Source organism: Cupressus sempervirens, chromosome 7 (assembly GCF_028749045.1).
Source record: "Cupressus sempervirens isolate cs-2001-9-10 chromosome 7, ASM2874904v1, whole genome shotgun sequence".
Lineage (NCBI taxonomy): Eukaryota > Viridiplantae > Streptophyta > Pinopsida > Cupressales > Cupressaceae > Cupressus > Cupressus sempervirens.
In genome coordinates, this window is record NC_143124.1 from 228814414 (window position 1) to 228837391 (window position 22978).

A 22978-nucleotide genomic window follows, 5' to 3' on the forward strand; every position below is an offset into this window, starting at 1 on the left:
GATATGTACATGTTGATTAAGAAATGTTAATAACTTTCTTTCATACACTAATGTAGATATCCATGTTGTTAGTGAATGGTATTTAGACCATTATTTTATTTTAACAACACGAATTCTATTACTCCTCTAGGTTTTACTTGTTTAGACTATCTCGTTGCCGAGCTAGGTATCTTTCATGTCAGGGAAGATTCTGGGGAAGCTTAATAGCTTCGTGGTAGGGTGGAAAAGCACTCCTACAATATTCTCGTCTTGTGTTCTTAGACAAGTTTTGGAGCTCTTTTCAACTTGGTCATCATGGTTTACCCCCTGGTCTCTGGTATCTGGTATTAGTAATCTGGTAACAAATTTACAATTTCTTTTAAATTTGAGCATATATGTATATGTAACATTTTGTTTAAAGTTAATGATAGTTAATCGACTAATGTTAACTAGTCAATATTCAAAAGACTTTGACTCTCATTGATTTTTCCACATATTACAGGGATTGCTGATGTGGCATTTGTTTTCCAAGGGTAGTCGTTACATATGGTATCAGAGCTCTTGGTTCCACACTTGGGCCTTGAGTTCACTATGTTAAACATAGAACTGTAAGTCAACTTGTTTACTCTATGTTGTATGAGTTGATGAGATGGGTTGCATGTTGTGTCTCTTAGTTATGATTATTATGACATAAAAGAATATGAAGTTTCTTATGCATGTCATGATTTGGAGTTAAAAATTTTAATCTTTAAAAGATTGTCAAATGAAAAGTTTATGGAATGACTAGTAAATTGCATACCTCATATATTTATGCTTAACTTTACTTTAAACCATGTGATGGTATAATATGTGCATTGGGTATTAAAATTTAACTATTGAGATTTTCAAAGGATGGTTGTTTTTTTTGCACTAGGTTATGAGAGCCTACCAAACGAAGATTTAGCTTGTGATAGCAATGCAAAATATCTTTTTATTGTGTAAATGACATGTGATGCACATGCGGTGCAAGAATTTATTTCTATTTTATGCCAGATTCATGAGGCTTATTGATTAACCTACTATAGTAAGTAGGAAGAACATGGATTTCAATTGCAAGAGTATTACATGTGATGCATGAGAAGTATGGTTATGTTCATATCATCTCACAAGGTGTTGTTAAACATCTACTCCCTCTTGGTAACTAGTGAGAGTCATTGTGCTTTAAGTGAAATGAGTTTTCATTTTATTATGTTCGGTTTCATGAACTTGGATGTGATGAAGGACTAGCTTGAAATTTTATGTTCTTTGTGACCACCAAGCCACCAAATTTTTATGTGAGCTATTTACTTGAATCTTGACCACTTTTATTTTGGTTGTATCTCCTTTTTGGACTTTTACTTAAGAATTATGAATCTTGTTTAAGATTTCTTTGATCTTGAGTTGGCTAGGCTATGTGCGCATATTTTTGATGTTGCTAGTCCTTTAATTTGGAAGTGATTTCATCTATCATGTTCATTGTGGAGCATTGATAGGATGTATAAGGCAGTAGATTGTGAAGAACATGCCATTCTTCCTTTTGCATTTATCTTATGCTATTTTTATTATTTTGGAAAGCTTACCTTCCATTATGGGTGTCGAATGTGGACAAACAAGGAAGGTTAGATGTTGTGTACTTTCCTTCATGGAAGGTTGTAATGTAGCGATTATGGGATAGATAGATGGATATCTTCATGTTTAGTTTCCCTATCAGTCAGTTTTGTAGAATGGATACATGTCTATTCTTGTTTCTTCTACAGGTAATTCTAGATTTTGAAAGTGCTTGGCCAAGCCATTTTTGTTATCCAAATATTGCATATGTGTACATGGTTATGCTTATTTGGTTTTACTACTTCATTTTGTGTTTAGACTACTAGGCACATGGTTGCAATGTAAAAATGTTACATGATTTATTTTATTTCCCAGCAACATTCTATGTTTAGACTACTAGGCACATAGTTGCAATGTAGAAATGTTAGACGGTCGCACCAGATCCATCCTACCCATCTTGTTTCAGGAACCTAGGCTTCTCGTGTTAGGGTTGGGGTATTCTTCATGTTAGGAAGAATCTTGAGGAAAGTATCCACTCTGTGGCTAGCAAGGTTAAAGTGCCTGGGCCATACTTTCATCTTAGGAAGCAAGTGGGAGATGTCCTACAGCTTTGGAGACTGAAGACCACAATGGAAATGTCATCTTAGTTCGATTGTTTTTCTTGTCATTTGAGAGGTACTTAATTATGGCATTATCTAATGATTTAATGCCATAAAGGCCATACATCACAACACGTGTTTATATGTTGGGTAAGAACACTATGGTGAAAAAATAGGCATGAGGGCCTAAGGTCACTCAATTGATAAAAGTTGGATTACTAATCCTTGCAGGTGATTGGTGAGCATACCTAGATGATTTACTTAATGGTGTTGATCATATGATAAGATGACACTGCACTTGTATGATGTGCTTATTGTTCCATGTCTGACGTGTAGGTCAACATTGTCTATGATGCCCATTGAGGTATGATGTTTTACATTATACTTTGTATATTTAGTAAATCATGCATTGGATGGATGGATTCCTTGGATAATGTCATGAGTTACATTTGTAAATGGATAATTATTGTTAACCCTTGATTATGACAGTGAAACAAATGTTGACTAATCAAACTATGAATTTTTCTTATGTATGTGATTCTCACAAATGATAATGTGATAGTTAATTAGTAGACATGGTTTTACATACAATAGGATTAAGTTGGACATGTAGGTCAACTTCTTCTGATATTTTCATTTATGGCATAGTCATGTGATATGTTGTGTTCAACAATTTGGTCGATAATTGGTTATGAAATGTAATTTTACTTACACCTATCATTTCGACATGTATGTTGGAAAGTAGAATGAAGTTGCAAACTTAATTGGAAGATATTGTATCTACTTGTTGAGTCAGCTAATTGGAGACAACTTTTGACTAACCAATTTGACTTTTTGGCCTATGTGGTAGTGTATGAAAATATGGTCTTTCTATGAGGATGCAAATGGGTATGTATCTATTTTGATAATATTTTTTAATTGGTGTTATGTATATGTGATGATCCACCATGCATGTGACTTTTACTTATAGAAAGTTGTTAACAACTTTTATTTATTCAATTTGGTCAATGAATAATGATCAACAATGTAGTCAACTTGAGTTATCAATTTGACTCCTATTAAATATGGTGTTCAACATAGACTTAGACCCTTTGGTTTACTTTTGTGTTTGGGATTTGGTTTAATTATCTATTGGTGTAGAACTTGGATTAATGTCTCACAATCAAATGTGTCAACTATGCAAGCATTTACATGCATAATGATGATTAAATGTTAATGATTACATTAATGATTTTATATATGCATGTCAGTATTTTTACTAATGATGTAATGAGGATGACTTAGATGTAATGAGATTTCATTACTTGATTGTGTTTCGTGGACACTAGTCTATTGATGTGGACAATTACTCACTTAGCGAGCACATGTTAGATGGTATGTATGGTACATATGGCTTGTGATTATAAGATGAGTTAAGAAGTCATAAAGTTGAACAAAAATTTTGACTACTAATATTTGAGTTGATCTCCTTGAGATACTAATTAGTATGGCAGGATGTGGATAAGAAATACCTACTAGCAATGAAAAATCCACAGATGATGTCAGGGTATGGAAAGTGCACAGGTATGTGTGTGATATCATGTGATTTAAGTCAATATGTAACAAATTTTGATTCTTCTTGAGATAAGAAAGTATATGATTTTATATTTCATTGGAAAGTCACTTTGATTCATAATATATGATGGATTGACATTGGGTGTTTTTTCCTGTAATGAAATAGAGGAAATGACACATCATTAGAAAAGGGGAATATTGTCAGAGAGAGGTAGTCTAACCTTGTAAACCTATAGAATGGTAATGGAATTCACACACTCACATGTGAATGATCTTGAAATGATTACTAATACATGTGCTTCTACAAATGTGTGTTACTATCTCTTTAGTTATTACTTCAACTATGTGTTAATATTCTCTTTGAAGAGATAGATTCATGAAAGTTAATTTGTTAATGAAATGTAGCTTTCATAAAAGAAAAAGAAAATTAGACTTTATTATAGTAGTTGAAAATCAATATATATATACAGAACTAAATGCAGATGCATGTGATATTGTGTAAATGGAATTTAGATCTAGCTCTTGTAGATTCATATCCTTGTTTATGTAAGTGCATATGATTTTGAATTCTTCTCTTCATATTTGCATTGGGACGATGCATTCTCTAAGAGGGGAAGGATGTCACAACCCACTCTTTAACATATTGAATAAATCGGTACTCGACTGCCACCTGGACAAAGCCATTAAATTAATTGCTTAAAATTAGAATAAAAAATAACCTCCAAACCGTTATAATCGACATGCATATACAAATTTTCTGGGGGTTTGGGATGAGTGTGACACTATTATTAGAGAAGTTGGGTCAGGGAAGAAGTTTGAGATTGCTTTTGGGAAAAATGATTGTGAACCTGCATAATCGAGATGATATCCCACTTGCAAGAGATTCTCTCATGTAATTAATGAGAACTAATGAGAAAAGGCCATGAAAGATAGAAGATTTTGTTGGTATTCCATATATGGGGATATGATCTAATATTTTTTGGGTAGTGGTGCTATCGAAAACATTATCCTATACGGCCATATGGACAAGACCAATGACATTAAGATGGTGATGTTAGGAGCATCAGGCACTGCTCCAGCAGGAAAGAAGAAGGAAAAGCTTCTTGCAATTGCCATGAAGAGAACAACTGAATGCATCCGTATAGTTCAACCTACTTTTCTCTCGTGGGGAATTGTTTAATTCAAAGAGGGACACACAACTAAGAGGAAGGAGTAGAAGCAGAGGCAGCAACTAGCATGGCCAGTCATCAGTAGTCTTTCCCTGTTGGGAACCATGCCTCATAGCTTCCTCTATCATCTATCCAAGCAGTACGAGCCTCTCATGTATCTGAAACTTGGGACTATTGATACTGTTGTGGATTCTTCCCCTGAAGTTGTGGAGGCTTTCTTGAAGACTAATGATCTCAACTTTTTTAATATACTGAGAAATGCCTGTGCCACTTACATTGCCTATGATTTTAATGATCTTTTCTGGGCTCCCTACGATAGCCAGACGTGTACGCCAAGGAATGTATGTAATATTGACTTTTTTGCCAATAAGGCTCTTGAAGATAAACAACCCATTCGCCAGGCTGGGATTAGCTTTCTTGTTAAAGTCCATAATTGCCCATGGGCAGTGTCACAAGAGGAGATATCAATTGACAACTATGAATATTACCAGGTTCCAATCTTTTTGTTAAAATTTGTAACTTTCCTTTGCAAAATGATGAAATGTGTGTTTTCCAATACTAGATAAATGATAGTGTCTTTGATTTCTTGCTATGGGGATGACTGAATTTATGGTTTCGATTGAGAACATAGAACATTACCATACCCCAACTATTATCATCAAACAACTAAACACCATTCTTGAGGATCTTTTGCCATATGGCTAATGGATTGGATATAATTTTATAGAGTCAAAAATTGTTTCTTTATAAATGGAAAAATTTGCAATGTGTATGTAACTTATAGTCTAGTCTAGTACATGAAATTGATTGTGTGGCCTATTAATCTACGATACTTGTTATAAAATGTTTAATTGAATAGAAATACATTAGGGAAATGGTGAAGATTCTATACCATAACATGAATGTTCCTTTTCTTTCCCTCTAGCTAATTATCTATGAATAGGATATAAGTCATCTAGTTCAAAGAGTATAAAATAGGATTATCCTAGTATTGTGTGTGTTTATCCAAAATACTGTAACCATTCTCTCTTTTATCAGCTGTCTCATTCGATGCCTAGAAGCAAGTCTTTTATTCATATGAAGTCAGATTCCTTATTACTGATGAGTGGAGTTATTCTATTGAAACAATCTCTTCAAACTATTCTATTCTTGAAAGAGAGGATCACGATTAACTTGGTATCAACCAAATATAAAAATCTAAATTTAGCATTGAAGCATGGTAAATGTTGGATTTGATCTCCAATGTTGTGTTCAATAAGTTGCAGCTATTTTCCCTCTTATTCACTACTTATAACAGTTTAAAATATTTTTTATAGGAAAAACTCCTTATGTTTCATTTCCTAGATGGAGAACTTCATCACACACATTTAATTAGTATTACTTGTTGGATGTGTCAATGAGCTAGCTATGCATGAATAATAGAGAAAAATTATTATTGAAGTCATTGATGTCTAAAGGAAACTCAAACATAGAGGAAGTGAGTAGGAATGTCATAGCTATGTATTCTTTTATTTGAAGATAGTATTCTTGCTAGTAGATTAAAACAAATGTTAATATAATTCAAACTTTGGGTATGGTGTCCCATAAAAATAAACAAATATTTTACTAATAACACAATCTGACTTTTGAATATAATTTTTGGGCATATTGTATTCTATTATTTTAAGTAAAGATAATTAAAATTGAATTTTTATGATTATTATTTTTGGTTAGTGCTCAAACACTGCATATGTTTTTACTTTGGAATAATGTTGTTCAAAATAGATGAAAGTTCCTAGTGATATAGAAATTGAAAGTATGCTTCCATCTAATAAACTAGGAAAGAATGATATGAATCCTTGTTATTTATTTCTCAAGAATATTATGAGAAGCATGAGGAATTTTGATAACATCTCCTTGTTATTTGCATTTTAACGACTTTTTAAAACTAACACTGTACTTAATGACATAGATTAAAATGAATGCATTAAGTGTTACCTTTTCTTTGAACTAATGCATAGTGGAAATACAAATGTGACAGAAAATAGATATGTACATGTTGATTAAGAAATGTTAATAACTTTCTTTCATACACTAATGTAGATATCCATGTTGTTAGTGAATGGTATTTAAACCATGATTTGATTTTAACAACACGGATTCCATTACTCCTTTAGGTTTTACATGTTTAGACTATCTTGTTGCCGGGCTGGGTATCTTTCATGTCAAGAAAGATTTTGGGGAAGCTTAACAACTTTGTGGTAGGGTGGAAAAGAACTCTTACAATATTCTCACCTTGTGTTCTTAGATCAATTTTGGAGCTCTTTTCAACTTGGTCGTCATGGTTTACCAGTTCTTATCTGGTATTAGTAATCTGGTAACAAATTTACAATTTCTTTTAAATTTGAACATATATGTATATGTATCATTTTTTTTAAAGTTAATGATAGTTAATCGACTAATTTTTATTGGTCAATATTCAAAAGACTTTGACTCTCATTGATTTTTCCACATATTACGGGGATTGCTGATGTGGCATTTATTTTGCAGGGGCAGTCGTTACATATTGGCTGGTCTCCATTAACGTCACTGTCACTAATTCACTTTGCATCTCTTCAACCAATAACTCTTCACCTCATCACTTCATTATTTTACCTTCTCAAGTTCACCAATACACAAAATCAACAACTTTCTTCAACCTTGTTAAGGTCTACACCAACTCTAGTAACATCTATAAGTTTAGCCCTTGTATATCCTTAAATAGGTAATTTTAACCTTTTGCTACTTAAACATCATAGTAGATCTTAGGTTTTTGATCAAAGTCAACACATATAATTTGAATCTATCCATCTTTTCATTTCCTCTTTCATCTTCTAGAAAATTCTCCAAACTTCTCCTTGAATTCTTGCATAGAAATGCTCAAACAAAATTTCCCTTAAAATAAATATTGTAGGTCATCCATCCTTATCTTCAACATGCTTTACATATTCCAAGAGATCAACTATGTTAGCTAGAAATCATGATTTCCTCATAATCTACCAAATGTTTTCCCTTGACCAACATTGGGTTTTGACACTCAGTCATCACCGAATTACTCATTCACTACTAACTATTTAGATTCACACATTCACTGACACTCATAAATAGTCGACACTATATTTTTCTTGGCATGTACTATCACTTACTGAATAGTAAAATCACTTGGCATAAAATTCAAGTTCTCTAATCTTCTTCTCCTTTTCTCAATCAAGCCTATGCATTTGGTCATTCTTTGATCACTTCATCTAAGATTCATTACAAATGTTTTCTTCACTCGGGTTATGATTAAATAGTCACTTTATTTTGTCAAAGTCTAACTAATAAAGTGTGCATTGTAGTTCCTTATAACTCAAGCTTTCCTCTAGGTCCTTTTGTTTTGTCCTTTTTCTCAAATCCTCTTTATCAATAATCTTGATATGGCACTCTACTCAAATAAAAACTGTCTTACCAATAAATTTTGACACCAATGACAAAATATAGATTTCTCCATTGTAGTTTCCAACAATCTCCCTCTTTAGCATTCATGGAAACACCTCTAGTTACCATGCAATCCAAAACATATAATACTTCTAGAATCTCCCTCTGTGTTTAGTATAAGATCTTCATTAATATCCTTAGTATCATTTTGATTCTCACCTTAATATCCAAAAATCTCTCTTTTTAGTTTCATTTTGATTCTCATCCATGCAACACATAGACTCCCTAGATCATATCAAATCATGAAATCAATTAGCCCCCTATTGTATTGTTGGCAACAATATATTCTCTCTCTTTGCAACATCTCTTCATAAATAAATCTCTCTTCATATGCTAGTTGTATATTATGTTTCTATTTGACAAAAATGACAAAGACAATTCATCTTTCTTATGCAATTTTTCCATGTAGATATCTTCAAGTTAGTACTTTTGAATCTTCTTTACCATCCATCATCTATTCTTCTCTCTTCACTACTTTAGGAATCTCCTTAAGTATGCTTTTATGCATCAACTTATAAGATTATTTAATTAAATAGAAAAGGTAATTATGAGAGCATATTTCATTTTATTAAATTAAATATCTCACCAAAATATCTCTTCAGTTCAAAAAAGGAAATTTCCAGTTCACTATTGATAGAAAATAAGTTAAATCAGTTAAGTTCTTATTCTACTCAAATTAAATCAGTTAACTCCTTATTTTACTCAAATTAAATCTGTTAACTCCCTTTAATTTGGGAATCTTCCTTTATGACTGAACTTCACCTTTAATCATGACCGTTGATTGAAATTGATCTCAACTATTGATGGATTCTAGGAAAGTCTATTTAAGAGACCCTCATCTCTTCATTTTGAAAAAGAGAGGTTAAATGAGAATTTGCATTGAATTGCTGCTGGATTGTGCATTCATTTGAGCTCCCTACTTTCATATTCATTTTCTAGTTTAATTCTCATTTAGCATAACATGCATACATTTTAGCATAGCTTTCTTTTACATGTTCTTAGATTAAACATGCATACTCCATTCTAGATTAATCTACATTCTCATATAGATTAGTCGCATTTTCTTTCAAATCCTTTGTTCTTAGAGGGTCTGGTTGCTTAACACCTCAAATCTGAGGATATCTAACAAGCAATTCCCTTTAGATAGAAGGCAACAGGTCGCCTTGCTGGCTGATTTTTGGATGAACAATCCAATGTTCATTCCGAGATGAATCCGCATACAATGACTGTGTTGAAGTGTGTGTATTAGTAGAGGCCGCATATTCATGCATACATTTTTGGCGCCCACCGTGGGGCACAAAAATCAATTTTTCTAGCCTCTTTCTGTATTTTTTAATCATTTTTTTGTTCTCTGTCTGTACTATTTTGTACAAATTTGAGAATCTTCGCGTGAGACTGTTTATTTTCGCACGAGGATCTAGAATCTTCATGCAAAGATTCTTTTTCATTGCATGAGAAAGTTCTTGGGGGCACAAAACTTCATGCCTAACATGTTTCTTTGAGCAAGCCAAATATAATTTTGCGCGGGTTGTAAAACTTCATCGCACAAACTTTCAGGAATTTCGCGCGAGATTCTGGTGACAGAGCTTTTTTTTTGCATTGATTTTCATGTTTTCTGGTATTTTTGCTAACTACTCACTGTTTCTAGTTTTTTTGTGTTTTCTAATTCTTTGGAATAGCATAACAGTGGTTTGCGGGACAATTGGAAAAGTATGATAAAGTTGCCAAAAATAGGTAAAACATCTACTAAGCATGTTGCGAGGATTACCAGGTAATTCTCTTTGACTGATAACACCTCATTTGGAGCTAAAATGAACATCTCTTGTGTCAAGCTTGTGTGTATTTCCTTTCATGTTCTCATTTTACAACACATGCATAATTTGATACTAGGTTGTGATCTCTATTAGTTTCATCTAGCAGGCTTAGTTTTTAGTGATAGATCTAATTAGCTATCTTGGGTTATTGGACTCACTAATCCGTCAGCCCCTCGTTCCACCCTGTGGTTGTAAGATCAGCACCATGTTAAAGGGGAGGGGTCTACAGGACAGAAGCATTAAAGGCTCCACAAGGTAACCCTTTTGTGCTTTCTAGAACTCACTAGTTTCTGAGTTGTGAACTTGTGTTAGCTTGTGTGAGGGGTTAAATGTTCCACATGTTTGGAATCACCTCACATTTAGTAAAGAATTAAGTGTACCACCTTGTTCTCTTTGATTGCTTTTAGATAGATTTACTTTTGGAAATTGACATTTGTACACAAATAGTAATTAAGCCCCCATGAACACTATTCGTGGATCTTGAGGGAGTGGGTTCCTAGTGAAACTCCTCTCTAATATGGATTCCTTGTAGGTGGGGAGGATACAATGAGCATCTCGTAGATAGATGAATCTTCAACTTGTTGATTAAGGCATCCTTTCTTCGGAGAGGTTGATAAATCACTGGGAGATGATATCATAGTTCTTTAAGAGATAATCTTAGTTTAGCATGTCAGATTAATCTATCTGCTTTGATTGGGCTAAAGGTGAAAAGGTGTCAAAACCTTGAATCTAGAAGCTAAGTCCCCTTGTGGTACACTATTATGAGTCGGTCACCTTTAGAGAGGGTTATCCATAGCAAACAATCCCTATATATGGAAAACTGTGATGATGAAACGTTGAACGCTAATAGCCATTTTTGACATGGTAGTGACAATTGCTATATAAATGTCCTTTGGAAGAAATCTCCATGGGTGTGGTTCATTGTGGGTTGTCAGATCTCCCTAGTAGCTCTTGAAGATTAAGTTCCTGGACTGTGTCAAAACCTCAGTGCACTAGGATTGGAGGTCACCCCTGTGAGTCATAAAAGTTATAGAGTCAAACCATTACTAAAAACCTTAGAGAGGCCAACTTTTATTTTCTAGGGATGTATGCATGATTGCAAAACCTTTTGAAAATATACACAAATAGCTCTCTCAGGGATTAGTACAAACTAAGTCACTTGATTGTTCATGTGCAAGGTTTCTTTTTCCCTTGCTCATTGTTTTTAGACATGCTTGAAATCACCTGCTTGCTGTTCTACATGCCTGTTTATTTGCCTGGTTATTGGAATGATTTTTTTTTTTGGTCAAAATCAGTCACTGTTGTGAAACTATTATGCCCTTTCATTCGAAATCATTTGGGTCTCACATGAAATCATTTGATACTCACACGAAGCCATTTTGTCCTCGCGCAAAATTAAACTGTTGTTGTGCATCTTCGAGCGGCCCTACGAACTTCTTTGTGCAAAATTAAATTTCTATCACTGACCTTCATGTGAGACAAGAACTTCTTTGCGCGACCTGTAAAGGTTTTTCGCACGAGACTTTGTATCAGCATTACCAATTTGGGTTTATTTTGGCTATTTGCGGCCTGCACACTATCATTTCTTGCATTTGTTTATCGCTTGCGATTTGCAAACAGTCCTGAAACAGAAAGACTTGGCTTAGCTGAAGACTTGTGTCTTATACCTTGGCTTGTCTCATCTCATAAGTAACTTTTTTTTTGTCTTTGTCTTAATGCTTGTCATACTTTGTGTCGCAGTGGTCATAATCTCTTGCTGTTCTAGCCTTTAAATCGAACCATTTGTGCCTTAGCGAACAACATTCTTGCTATTATCTTGTCCTTTTTGAGACTCAGTCTTAGTGTAGTCCTTGTCCAAGTTCTAGCTTCTTGTCCCTGTCTATGACTATCACAACTAGAAGCGACAATGTGTTTTATCCCGATAACCTTAGACGTGGTCATGCTAGGGGTCGTAATCACAGAAAAGGTCTCTTACCTTTCATTATGCAATCTGTATCCAATTTGGCTAGTGAGGCATCTTCACAGTCTTCCTCAACTGCTAGATCATCTCAAGTTCAATGAACATTTTCCAATTTGCAACAAATTAGGAATCCTTTTTACCAAGAGGATACTAAGACAAGTAGAGGTCCTGCATTCCCAAATACAATGTATGATCCTTTCTCCATAGACCCTTTTGAAACACAACATAAAAAAATTGAACATGTTCCAATAATGACTAATCGTGAACCTGAACATGGTAGTCATAGTCGATATCAAGAACCACCTAGGGATGACAAAGAGAAAGAGAAAGAATATGACACTGATGAGGAATAGGAAGAAGTGGAAATCCTCACTAAACACATAGCAAAATGTCGAAGAGACAAAAACTTTTAGAAGGTCATGGGAATCCTAATCAATGAAGAGAAAGAAAAATACTTTCTCAAACTTGCCTAAGAGGGAGCGAAGTTACCTTCTCATTTCAATGTAGAAACTATTGTCAAAACTGAAGAAGAAACTGAGACTTCCAAACTCCAAAAACAATTGAAAATTATGCAAGACCAAATGGTTCAATATGATGCAAGAGAAAGAGAAACCCACAAGGACATACACATTGGACGCTCTTTGTTCATTCCCATTTGACAAAAATATAAACATGCCAGCTTTGCCACAAGGCATAGAACTACCCAGATATGACAAGTACTTTGGTACTACTGATCCCCAAGATTACTTGTGGGAATTTTGTGCTTTATCTATGGAATTTATACACAATCAAATGTATCTCATGCTTTTATTCCCTAAAAGCCTAGGTAGTCAGGCTTTGGAGTGGCTCTCACATTTACCTCCTGGTATCAAGACATTTGATGAAATTGCTAATTCATTTGTTCAGCAATATTCTCATAACATTCAACATCCTATAAATATTCAAAATCTATTCAACCTTAAATAGAAGGTTGGTGAGCCTTTTCTCACTTTCCTCCAACGGTGGAGACAACTATACACTAAGTATTCCCGTAAAATCCCAGAAATGGAGAAGCTCGACATTTTCACCGATAACCTCTTACCTGATTTTGGGTATAGAGTCCAACTACAAGGTCCATGTACCTTTGAAGACATGATTACACAGGCTATCTATATCGAAGAATTTACAATCAAGAAAGGTGAGCTCACTCTTCAGAGAGACACAAAACAAGGTTCCACTTCCAATAGGGATAAAACCAAACATGTCAACAAGAACTAAGAAATTGTACATGATGGGGTTGTTGATAGTGTCATAGCTAAACCTACTAAAGTAGCATTTAATCTCACAGATTGCATCAAAGAGGTCAAAAATGTTGAGAAGCCTCCTCCTGAAAATAAGACATCTGAAAACAAATTGAGAAACTCATGGGCAACATGACCCAAGTGAGAGTTTATGCCTTTGGGAGAACCTTTGGATGTGGTTTACAAAACATTGTTACAACACAAGCTTATCTCACCAATGGATAACCCTCATCCCTATGATCCACAACCACATCCACCATGGTGGAATGAGACCTCATTTTTGTGAGTATCACCAAAACAAGGGACACAAAACCAGTAGCCTTATAAACTTGCGTCATAAAGTCTAGGACATGATTGATGCTGGTGAACTTGTGGTAGATGGACATAACAAAAACTCAGACCACAAGGCATTCAAAGAGCCTTTCCTAGCTTATGAAAAAGGAGAGACTTCGAAGCCAAAACCCTACAATAAGGTCAACTATACATATTCCAATGATGACAATGTCATTCACATGGTTGAACCTATAGATTCTGAATATTGCGATGTTATTACCATAACAGGCAAGCAAGATAATGACAAAACCAAGACACCATTTGTCTTGAGAGGCCCTACTTCCAATAACATGGATAATGCATCTTTGCAACACTATGCTAATGTTGTTACTCGCTCTCATGCAAAATTGGTGCTCAAAGGCCATGCACCTCCTACTTCAAATATTGAACAACACAAAGACAAAGCCCTTGCTGGTCCATCTGGTAAAGGTGCAAAACACACAACGAAATTGACTGCAACTAGTTATAGTGTTCTAGATTAGTTGAAACGAGCTAACACTCACATTTCCATATTTGAGCTGCTTAAAATCTCGCCTGCTGACAGGAAAATTCTAGACAAAGTCGTCATTGAGTCAAACGTTCCTCAAGATCTTGATCTTGAGAAATTTCAATCCATGGTAGGTCACCTGACCTCACCTTATCTTATGACCTTCTTCGAGGAGGATGAAAACTCACTAAATCACCCACACAATCAACCTCTACACATTGAGGTTATGATCCACCAGACACATGTTCGTTGGGTACTCATTGACAATGGCACTGTCCTAAATATTGTTTTTGCTACTCTTCTTAGATCATTGGATTATTTTTAGGACTCTGTTGATCCTTGATGAAAGATCACTATTAAAGAAAATGATGAAGTAGAACAAAAGTCACTAGGTCTTGTGACTTTACCAATTTGCGTCGGTCCTATCGAAAGGGATGTCACCTATCAGGTGCTTGGCATTCCCTTAGCCTACAATAATTTGTTGGGATGGCCATGGATACATAAGATGCGCGTTGTGCCATCCACATATCATCAATGCATTAAATTACCATTTCATGGTTCTGAAGTTACTATTCTTGCCACTACTAGCTACACCTGCAATATGCTAAAAGATGTTGATTCTTTCATCCCTGCTAATCATGAGTCTACTAATTGTCACGACAATAAGCTGAAACAAATTGAGCAGTCATTTAAATTAAAAGAAACTAGTATGGGAGAGTACCACATGGAACTAGTGTTGTCATTAACATCTCTTCCAGAGTCGCCTTGACATTTTGGGAGACCCTCAGAAGAAAAGAAGCCATTTTTGCTGACACCTCAGACCAAGTTTAATGGCTCTTTTGTCAAGGCTACAGTTTTCTTAGAAGATGAAAGTGAAAATAGAGCCATTGTTGCATGGATTTACAAAGAAGAGGCTCCAGTAGACCTAATAGAACAAGCTCAAGAAATCACTCCTAAGAAATATGGACCTGGTCTTAAGCTTATGAAGCATTTTGGTTACAAGGGAATCGGCCCTATTGGGTGCAATAACAATGGTCTAATAGATCCTATCAAAGAAACAGCTTGAAGCAACAATGACACAACTAGCCTAGGGTTTAAGAAGGTCCCTTTCCATTTGGGATCCAATAAATTCATACTTGTACTTGAGAGTTCATCTGAAAATGAGTCACAATCTGAGTCAAGTACTCAAGAGGAAGAATCTGATGATGAGGATTCCTACTCTCATCCTATTCCTTATGATCTTGCTAAATTCTTTGCTAAGCTAGATAACTTTGTGCCACGTGTTAGCACTATGGATGATACTAGTGATTCTTCTAAGCACAATACTGAGCAACTCAAATATCATTCAGAAAAGGGAGAATCTAGTCAGTCATGCCATATTGAGTATTTGCGTAAGAATCAAGAGGCTAAAGGAGATTATGTCCCTATCACTATTGGGGAGTTCTATAGTCTCTCACCATGTAGCATCAATTCTCATGAATATGAGTTTGACAATCTTTTAGAAGCTACTACTGATAAAGACATTGACCAAGTGCATGTCTATGAAAATTGAATTGAAGTGGGTGAAACATCTAGGGTTAGGTCATGGGGGTCTGATCCAGCTAGTGTCCTAGAGTCACCAATTACTAACATTCGTACTCTGAGGCATTTGAATACACCTATGGATGAGTTCGTCGTAGGTCTCAAATTGCTGGTCCATGCACTTAATGACTATACTATGAACGCAATTGAACCAGCCACTACTCTCTCACTCGCACATCCTGAGCTTATAGACTGGAACCCTAATGCATCTAACGAAGTCCCCACGTTCCAGAATGACTATGCTCTTGCATGTTACCTAAACGCTATCAAACCTGTAAAATATTCCACCAATGAGCAGAGCATCAACATGACTGAGGCTGACATCAAATATCTCAGTCACACAATTAAAAAGAAAAAATGCAAGAGCTTTGAAGGTGAAAACCACATTGTGGCAGTGTCGGATCCCAACAAAGTAAAAATAAAATATGTATCCAAGGGTGAAAACCTCTTTGAGGTGCCCGCAGATGAGATATTTGATGTCCTTCCCAGTCACTTTTAGGAGAGATCATTAGTGTTAATAGAGCTGACACAACCAATTAGCCTAGGCACAGAAGAAAATCCTCATGTGATACATTTGGTGCAGTCACTGTCACCTGAAGAGAAGGAACAATTCATTGCCTTTTTCAAGGAAAAGAAAATAATTTTTTCTTGGGCATATTTTGACATGCTAGGATTGGATCCTAATCTTATCATGCATCACTTGTCCATAGCACCAGGCATCAAACCAGTTAAACAAAAGCTTCAAAAAATGTACCCTCATGTTGCATTGCTCATTAAAGTAGAATTGGAGAAACTTCTAAAGGCTGGTTTCATCCGTGCAATTGATTATGCTGAATGGATATCCAATATTGGTCTTGTTTCCAAGCACGATAAATCTATCAGGGTTTGTTCAAACTTTCATGATCTTAACTTGGCATATCCTAAAGATGACTTTTTGCTCCCTAATATTGATATGATCATAGACATGATGGCTGGCTATGAGATGTATTCACTTATGGATTGTTTTTCTAGATACAATCAGATAAAAATTGTGCCAGAAGACCAAGAGAAAATGGCTTTCACATGTGCATGGGAAACCTTTTGTTGGAATGTGATGCCATTTGATTTAAAGAATGCTGGTGCTACATATCAATGGGCTGTTACTACAATTTTTCATGACATGATGCATAGAACCATGGAGGACTACATTGATGATACCTTGGTCAAAAGCACTAAACGCAATACTCATCTACAGGATTTGGGTCCCATCCTAGATCATATGGAAAAATTCAGTCTTCAGCTCAATCCTAAGAAATGAGCATTTGGTGTCACATCAGGGAAATTGTTAGGATATATTGTTTCTGCAAAGGGAATTGAAGTAGATCCAAAAAAAGTACAAGCAATAATGGACATGCCACCACCTTAGAACATTAGTCAGATGAGAGGACTACAGGGAAGGCTTCAATCAATTCACAAGTTTATTTCACAATTGGCAGATAAATAACAACCCTTCACAAAGACCTCACATAAGGGTGTGAAATTCAATTGGAGCCAGGATTGTGAGCAAAGCTTAACATAGATCAAATAATATCTTGTCAATCCACCAATCTTGATGCCTCCTATGCATGGGAAGCCTTTGCTTTTATACATTTCAGCCATTGAAACATCTTTGAGAATCCTATTGGCTCAAGAAGATAATGACAACAAAGAAAGTGCTATTTATTACTTGAGCCAAACATTGGTCTCTTATGAGAAAAACTACAACATTATTGAGAAAGCTTGCTTGGCAGTTGTCTTTGCTTCCCAGAAGTTGAGACACTACATGCTTGCCCACACTACATGGCTTGTGGCTAAAATAGATCCATTAAATTATTTTCTCAGTAAGGCAGCTCTTACAGGAAGATTGGCTAAATAGGTCATGATACTAAGTGAGTTTGACATCCAATATGTTGAATGCAAAGCTATAAAGGGGCAAGCAATTGTAGACCAGCTAGCTGAGGCACCCATGCAGAGTCTTCTACCAATAAACATTGATTTCCTAGATGAGTCAATTCTAACACTCACTCACCATACATGGGTTATGTTCTTCAATGGGTCCTTCACACAATAGGGATCAAGTGCTAGATTACTCTTCATTACACCACAAAGATACTTATTGCCCAAAGCATACATGATTTTGTTTCCTTGTACAAATAACATTGCTGAATATGAAGCTTTTATCAATGGTATGAAAATTGCAGCTAAATGGAGAGTAGATTAGTTGGACATCTTTGGTGATGCTCAGCTTGTTATCAACCAAGTAAATGATGTGTATCAAACAAAGGATGAGAAATTAATTCCTTACAAATGCATGGTTGATTATTTGAAAGAGTATTTTGCACACATCACCTTCGAACAAGTTTCACGCATAGATAATAAAGTGGCTGATGCTATGGCCACTCTGGCCTCCTTGCTACAAATGCCAAAAAATGATCTCTTACATGTGTTCTTGGTGGAAGCGTTACACTACCTAGCCTATGACACACCTAATTCTAGGATGATCTATTCTATTATAGGACAAGAATCATCCCGCTACCATCACATCTATTCCTACCTTTGTAATCAAACCATTTCCAAAGGTCTGACCTGGAATAAGAAACGTTACCTAATCCATAACGCTTCACATTATGTCATTATTGCTGACAATCTATATTGGAGAGGTCTCAATGGAACACTCCTTAGGTGTTTAGAACCTGACGAGTCCAAGCATGCACTAATTGATGCTCATGAAGGCATTTGCAGATCTCATTCCAATGGCCTGACACTAGCTCGCAAACTCCTTCGTACTGGTTACTACTAGCCCAAAATGGAGCAAGAAGCTGTTAAGTATGCTAGGTCTTGCAAGCAATGTCAGCTAGACAGGAATCTCATTCACACTCCAGCTAGAGAGCTAATTCCATCTACTACAACATGGCCATTTCAAAAATAGGCCTTCGACTTGGTGGGGCAGATTCACCCAACCTCTTCCAATGGACATAAGTTCATTATTACAGCTATAGACTATTTCATGAAATGGGTAGAGGCAGCCCCTCTCATAGTTGCTGATGGCAAAACTATAGCACTTTTCATTACAAACTACATCATCTATAGATATGGTGTACCATCCTCAATCATTACAGAGAATGGAGGATAGTTCAAGAATAAAGACCTTAAGGAACTGTGCAAGAAATTCAAGATCACACAACATTGGTCTTCCATTTATTACCCCTAGGGTAATGGCCAAGTTGAGGCATCCAATAAGGTGATCCTCAAAATTCTTCATCGCACAGTCAGTAAGTCAGGGAGAGACTGGCATCTCCAGATCAATCCAGCTTTGTGGCCACATAGGACAAGCATTAGAACTCCAATGGGCACAACTCCCTTTGCGATGGTCTATGGAGCGGATGCTATGCTTCCAATAGAGGTTGAGATTACTACCTTGAGAATCTCTATGAAAGGCCTTATCACTGATGATGACTATAGGATAGCTCAACTTCAAGAGCTTGTGTTACTGGATGAACGACAACAAGTGGCATGTGATCATCTACGAGCATATCAACAAAGAATGACATGAAGCTACAATCGGAGGATTAGGCCATGTGACTTCCAGCTGGGTGACCTTGTTCTGAGAGAGAACCCTAACAATCAACAACAACGAATGCAAAAGGGAAAGTTTGAACCAAACTGGCTAGGTCTGTACATCATTATTGTAGTATATGGATCTGGCACCTATCAACTTTCCACAACCGAAGGAGAAGTGCTTAAAGAGCCTATCTACACTCTCCACCTGAAGCAGTTTTATAGTTGATTTAATCACAGCAAGCTCTGTACATATCTATATGTCCTAAAAAAAATCTAAAAAATTGGAAAAAGTCCAAAAAAAATTGTTACCCTGGTGAAAACCTAGCAATAGGCACCTTGGTAACACCAAAAAAAAGTGAAAAATTCTCAAAAATACAAAAAAAAATTCAAAAAGAGAAAAATACAAAAAAATTGAAAAATGAGAAAAGTGTCATTGGTGAAAACCTGGAAACAGGCATCATGGTAGCAAAAAAAGGAAATCCTGCCAAGAAGGTGAAAACCTGGTAAATAGGCACCTCTTGTTTCCAATGCTCCATCTTTCAGTGCATCTTCTAGCTATTTTGTATAGTCGCTTTCACGCTTTTGCTTTCTTGCTTTCTGCTCATGTATCCATGGATTGAGTCTTGTCATAGGTCAAGGGCATTCCCCCCTTAGTGTCACTCTTTTTTAGATTCTCCTCATAGAATCTCCTTCATGACAGTCACTAGTGGTCCTCACTATGTCTACCTACTATCGCTGGTGTCACTATTTTTTTGAGATTCTTCTCATAGAATCTCCTTGACATCACCACCAGTGGTCCTGACTCTGTCTGACTACTATTGCTAGTGTCACTATTTTTTGAGATTCTCCTAATAGAATCTCCTTTGCGACAATCACCAGTGGTCCTCAATGTGTCTGCCTACTGTCGCTAGTGTAACTATTTTTTGAAATTCTCCTCATAGAATCTCCTTTGCGATAGTCACCAATGGTCCTCACTACGTTTGCCTATTGTCACTAGTGTCACTCTTTTCAAGATTCTCCTCATAAAATCTCTTTTGCAATGGTCACTAGTTGTTTTAGCTATGTCTACCTACTGTTGCTAAAGTTATGTCTCCAGATTCTTTTATGGAAGATCTCTCTTGTGTCAGTCACTAGTTGTCATAGCTGTGTCTACCTAATGTCGCTTAGTCCTTCTTAGGTTCTTCACTATGAAGATTCCTCTTTGACCTTAGTCATCAATCATTTTGACTGCATCTACCTACTCTTGTCACCCTACTGAAGAGGTTTCTTTCGAATGTATTTTGGACATTGGCACTTGACATCAATCCCAAAACATTGAACTCAAAAATGATATACTTGTTCGGATATGCTGAGCTTTTTCTTTGATTGCTTTGTTTTTGCTTTATCATATCTCCTTGAGCAACTCGATGATTTCATCTTTGATTAGAGAAGTAATGACTGGGGGCATGATCTTTTCTTTGCTTTCTATTTGCGGTTTAGTTCCAATAAGTTGATCTATTCCTATAAGAGGGGTGTCCACTATAAGAGCCTCCATCTCATATTGGATGGTCATGTGTACCTCAACTCCTTTTATATGAATACACCAATGATGTTGGTTCTTCTCCTTGTTTGTTGGAGTGAAATCTTCATGCTATAGTAAATACTGATACTCGTCCTACTAAGTGAACATACGGGTCACAATGAGTATGTCTAGCACACTTCTATCTCGGGTTACGAATGCAAGGGTCATTGTGAATAGAATGAATACTGAGTACTTAGCATAAGAGGGATCTCCCATGTGTTTGGTATGCCTATTATGCAAGCAACATTCAGGTCATCCTAGCATTTATGCTCTGATGCTTATGTTAAGTTGCTACATTAAAAGGGACAAATGTTCTATTCATTCTGGATTCTTGTGCCTTGACTGCTTACATTTAATCCCAACAACCCAATAACGTATGTTATATTGATATTTTCATGATTGCAATGTCAGTGGGAATTTTATAACATACGAGCTTTATTTTATATCCAGTGATGATTAAATATCGAGGCTTGGTAACCAGACCTAGGGTTACATTTAACATAGTCTTGCATTACATACTTCATTTGCATTAGCATGCAATTCTATGGTCATTCTGTTCATACTACACATACATCAGATTCCTCCACAGCTGCACAGGCATTTGGTTTGTCGATTCACACCCCTCAATGGAATACATGTGACTGTCAAGCAACAAAACACGCAACACTACGTGAGATGTCAATTCATACATATACATTCTATCTAAGTACAACATACATCTCATGTACATCAAAGTTAAAAAAAATAGACAATGACATGTACACAGGAATACTCAGCTCAAAATCTCATATATATATATATATATCAAAGAATGGGTCAGTACAAAAAATGGGCGCTACTCGAGTGCAATCGATAAAAAATGATACATGTGGTGCTGGCACACCAATTGATACATAGCCAAAGATCAAAATCAAAAATTAGGTACAAAATGTCTAACTCTGTCTCGAACCCTCACCTCAAGGAGGAGCAAGGGTAGCAGGTGGTAGAGGTAGTGGTGGCATATCTGGCCTGATAGGAGGTCATGTGCCTCTAGACTCTCATGCATACTAAGAGAATCACTAAACCTGCAATGTCTCATTCAGTATTGCGCTGGTATATGCAGCATAATAATAAGCTGCTCACACTGATTGAAAGCGGATCTCATCCTGCCCTAGCTCCAACCTTCGCTCTGTAGTCTCCGCACGCTCCCTCTAATGATCTATCTCCCTCTGTCTCTCCACTAGCTACGCATCTCAGACTGCTACTACAATATGCAACTCTCCCAACTATCGGGAGGCCGCACGAATCTGCTCCTGATACCTCTGTACCATGTCCTGCACCCCACCTACTAACTGATTTGGCATATCCTCATCTAACATCTTAGGTGCCTACTGTTGTGGTGGTGCTTGCGACTATGGCGGCACCTGCTGCTGCGGAGCCTCCTAATGAGGGACCTCCTCCTCTATCCTCTGCCTACGCCATTGGCTCTATCCACTCACACTACCCCCGACACTTGGGTCTTATCCCATCTAACATGAAGAAATTTGCATCTGCTGAACCCAGTGCCAAACTCATGACTGCTACTATGGCTAAACTGGCGGTTGTGGCTGTGCCAGCTGCTGCTGGGGTGCTTGTCTCTTTATCTGCACTGCCTGCCCTACCATCCCCACTAGATCTGTAAAATGTGGGAATGGATGGCTAATCAAAAATTCCTAATATGCAGGTGTCATCCCAACATCTACTATTGCCGATAGGTAGTCCCACTAAACTGTAGTTAGGCTACGAATATCTATCATGAATCACCTTGGATCCATCTGTGCTGCCCACCCCCACTTAATATCCTTCTGGAACTTGGCATTGGCGCAAAACTTAGGAAAAATATCTTGTGGTTGGCCATACTGCCACCACACTTGGGAGATCACAAATCTCTCCATAATAGATGTCGTCCTGCCCACCAATGGTCGAGAACTGAACATCCATGGTAACTCTCTGGGAGCATCATCCCAATCCTCTGTCTCTCACCAAGGTTGCCATACAACAAA

At 36.5% G+C, this 22978-nt stretch overlaps 1 protein-coding gene across 1 annotated transcript; it reads left to right on the plus strand.

Moving 5' to 3' along the window:
* The first annotated feature begins 4971 nt into the window (after positions 1-4971).
* On the plus strand, positions 4972-22131 carry LOC149546335 (flavonoid 3'-monooxygenase CYP75B137-like). The gene is made up of 2 exons (XM_089793958.1): positions 4972-5358; positions 22060-22131. The coding sequence occupies exons 1-2, from the start codon at positions 4972-4974 to the stop codon at positions 22129-22131; spliced, it is 459 nt and encodes a 152-aa protein (XP_089650084.1).
* The last annotated feature ends 847 nt before the right edge of the window (positions 22132-22978 follow it).

Bases quoted from the DNA above. Each gene is read 5' to 3' on its own strand.
- LOC149546335 (XM_089793958.1), top strand. From the start codon at position 4,972: ATGCCTCATAGCTTCCTCTATCATCTATCCAAGCAGTACGAGCCTCTC. The intron at 5,359-22,059 runs GTTCCAATCTTT...TGGTATATGCAG, and splicing joins ACAACTATGAATATTACCAG to CATAATAATAAGCTGCTCAC.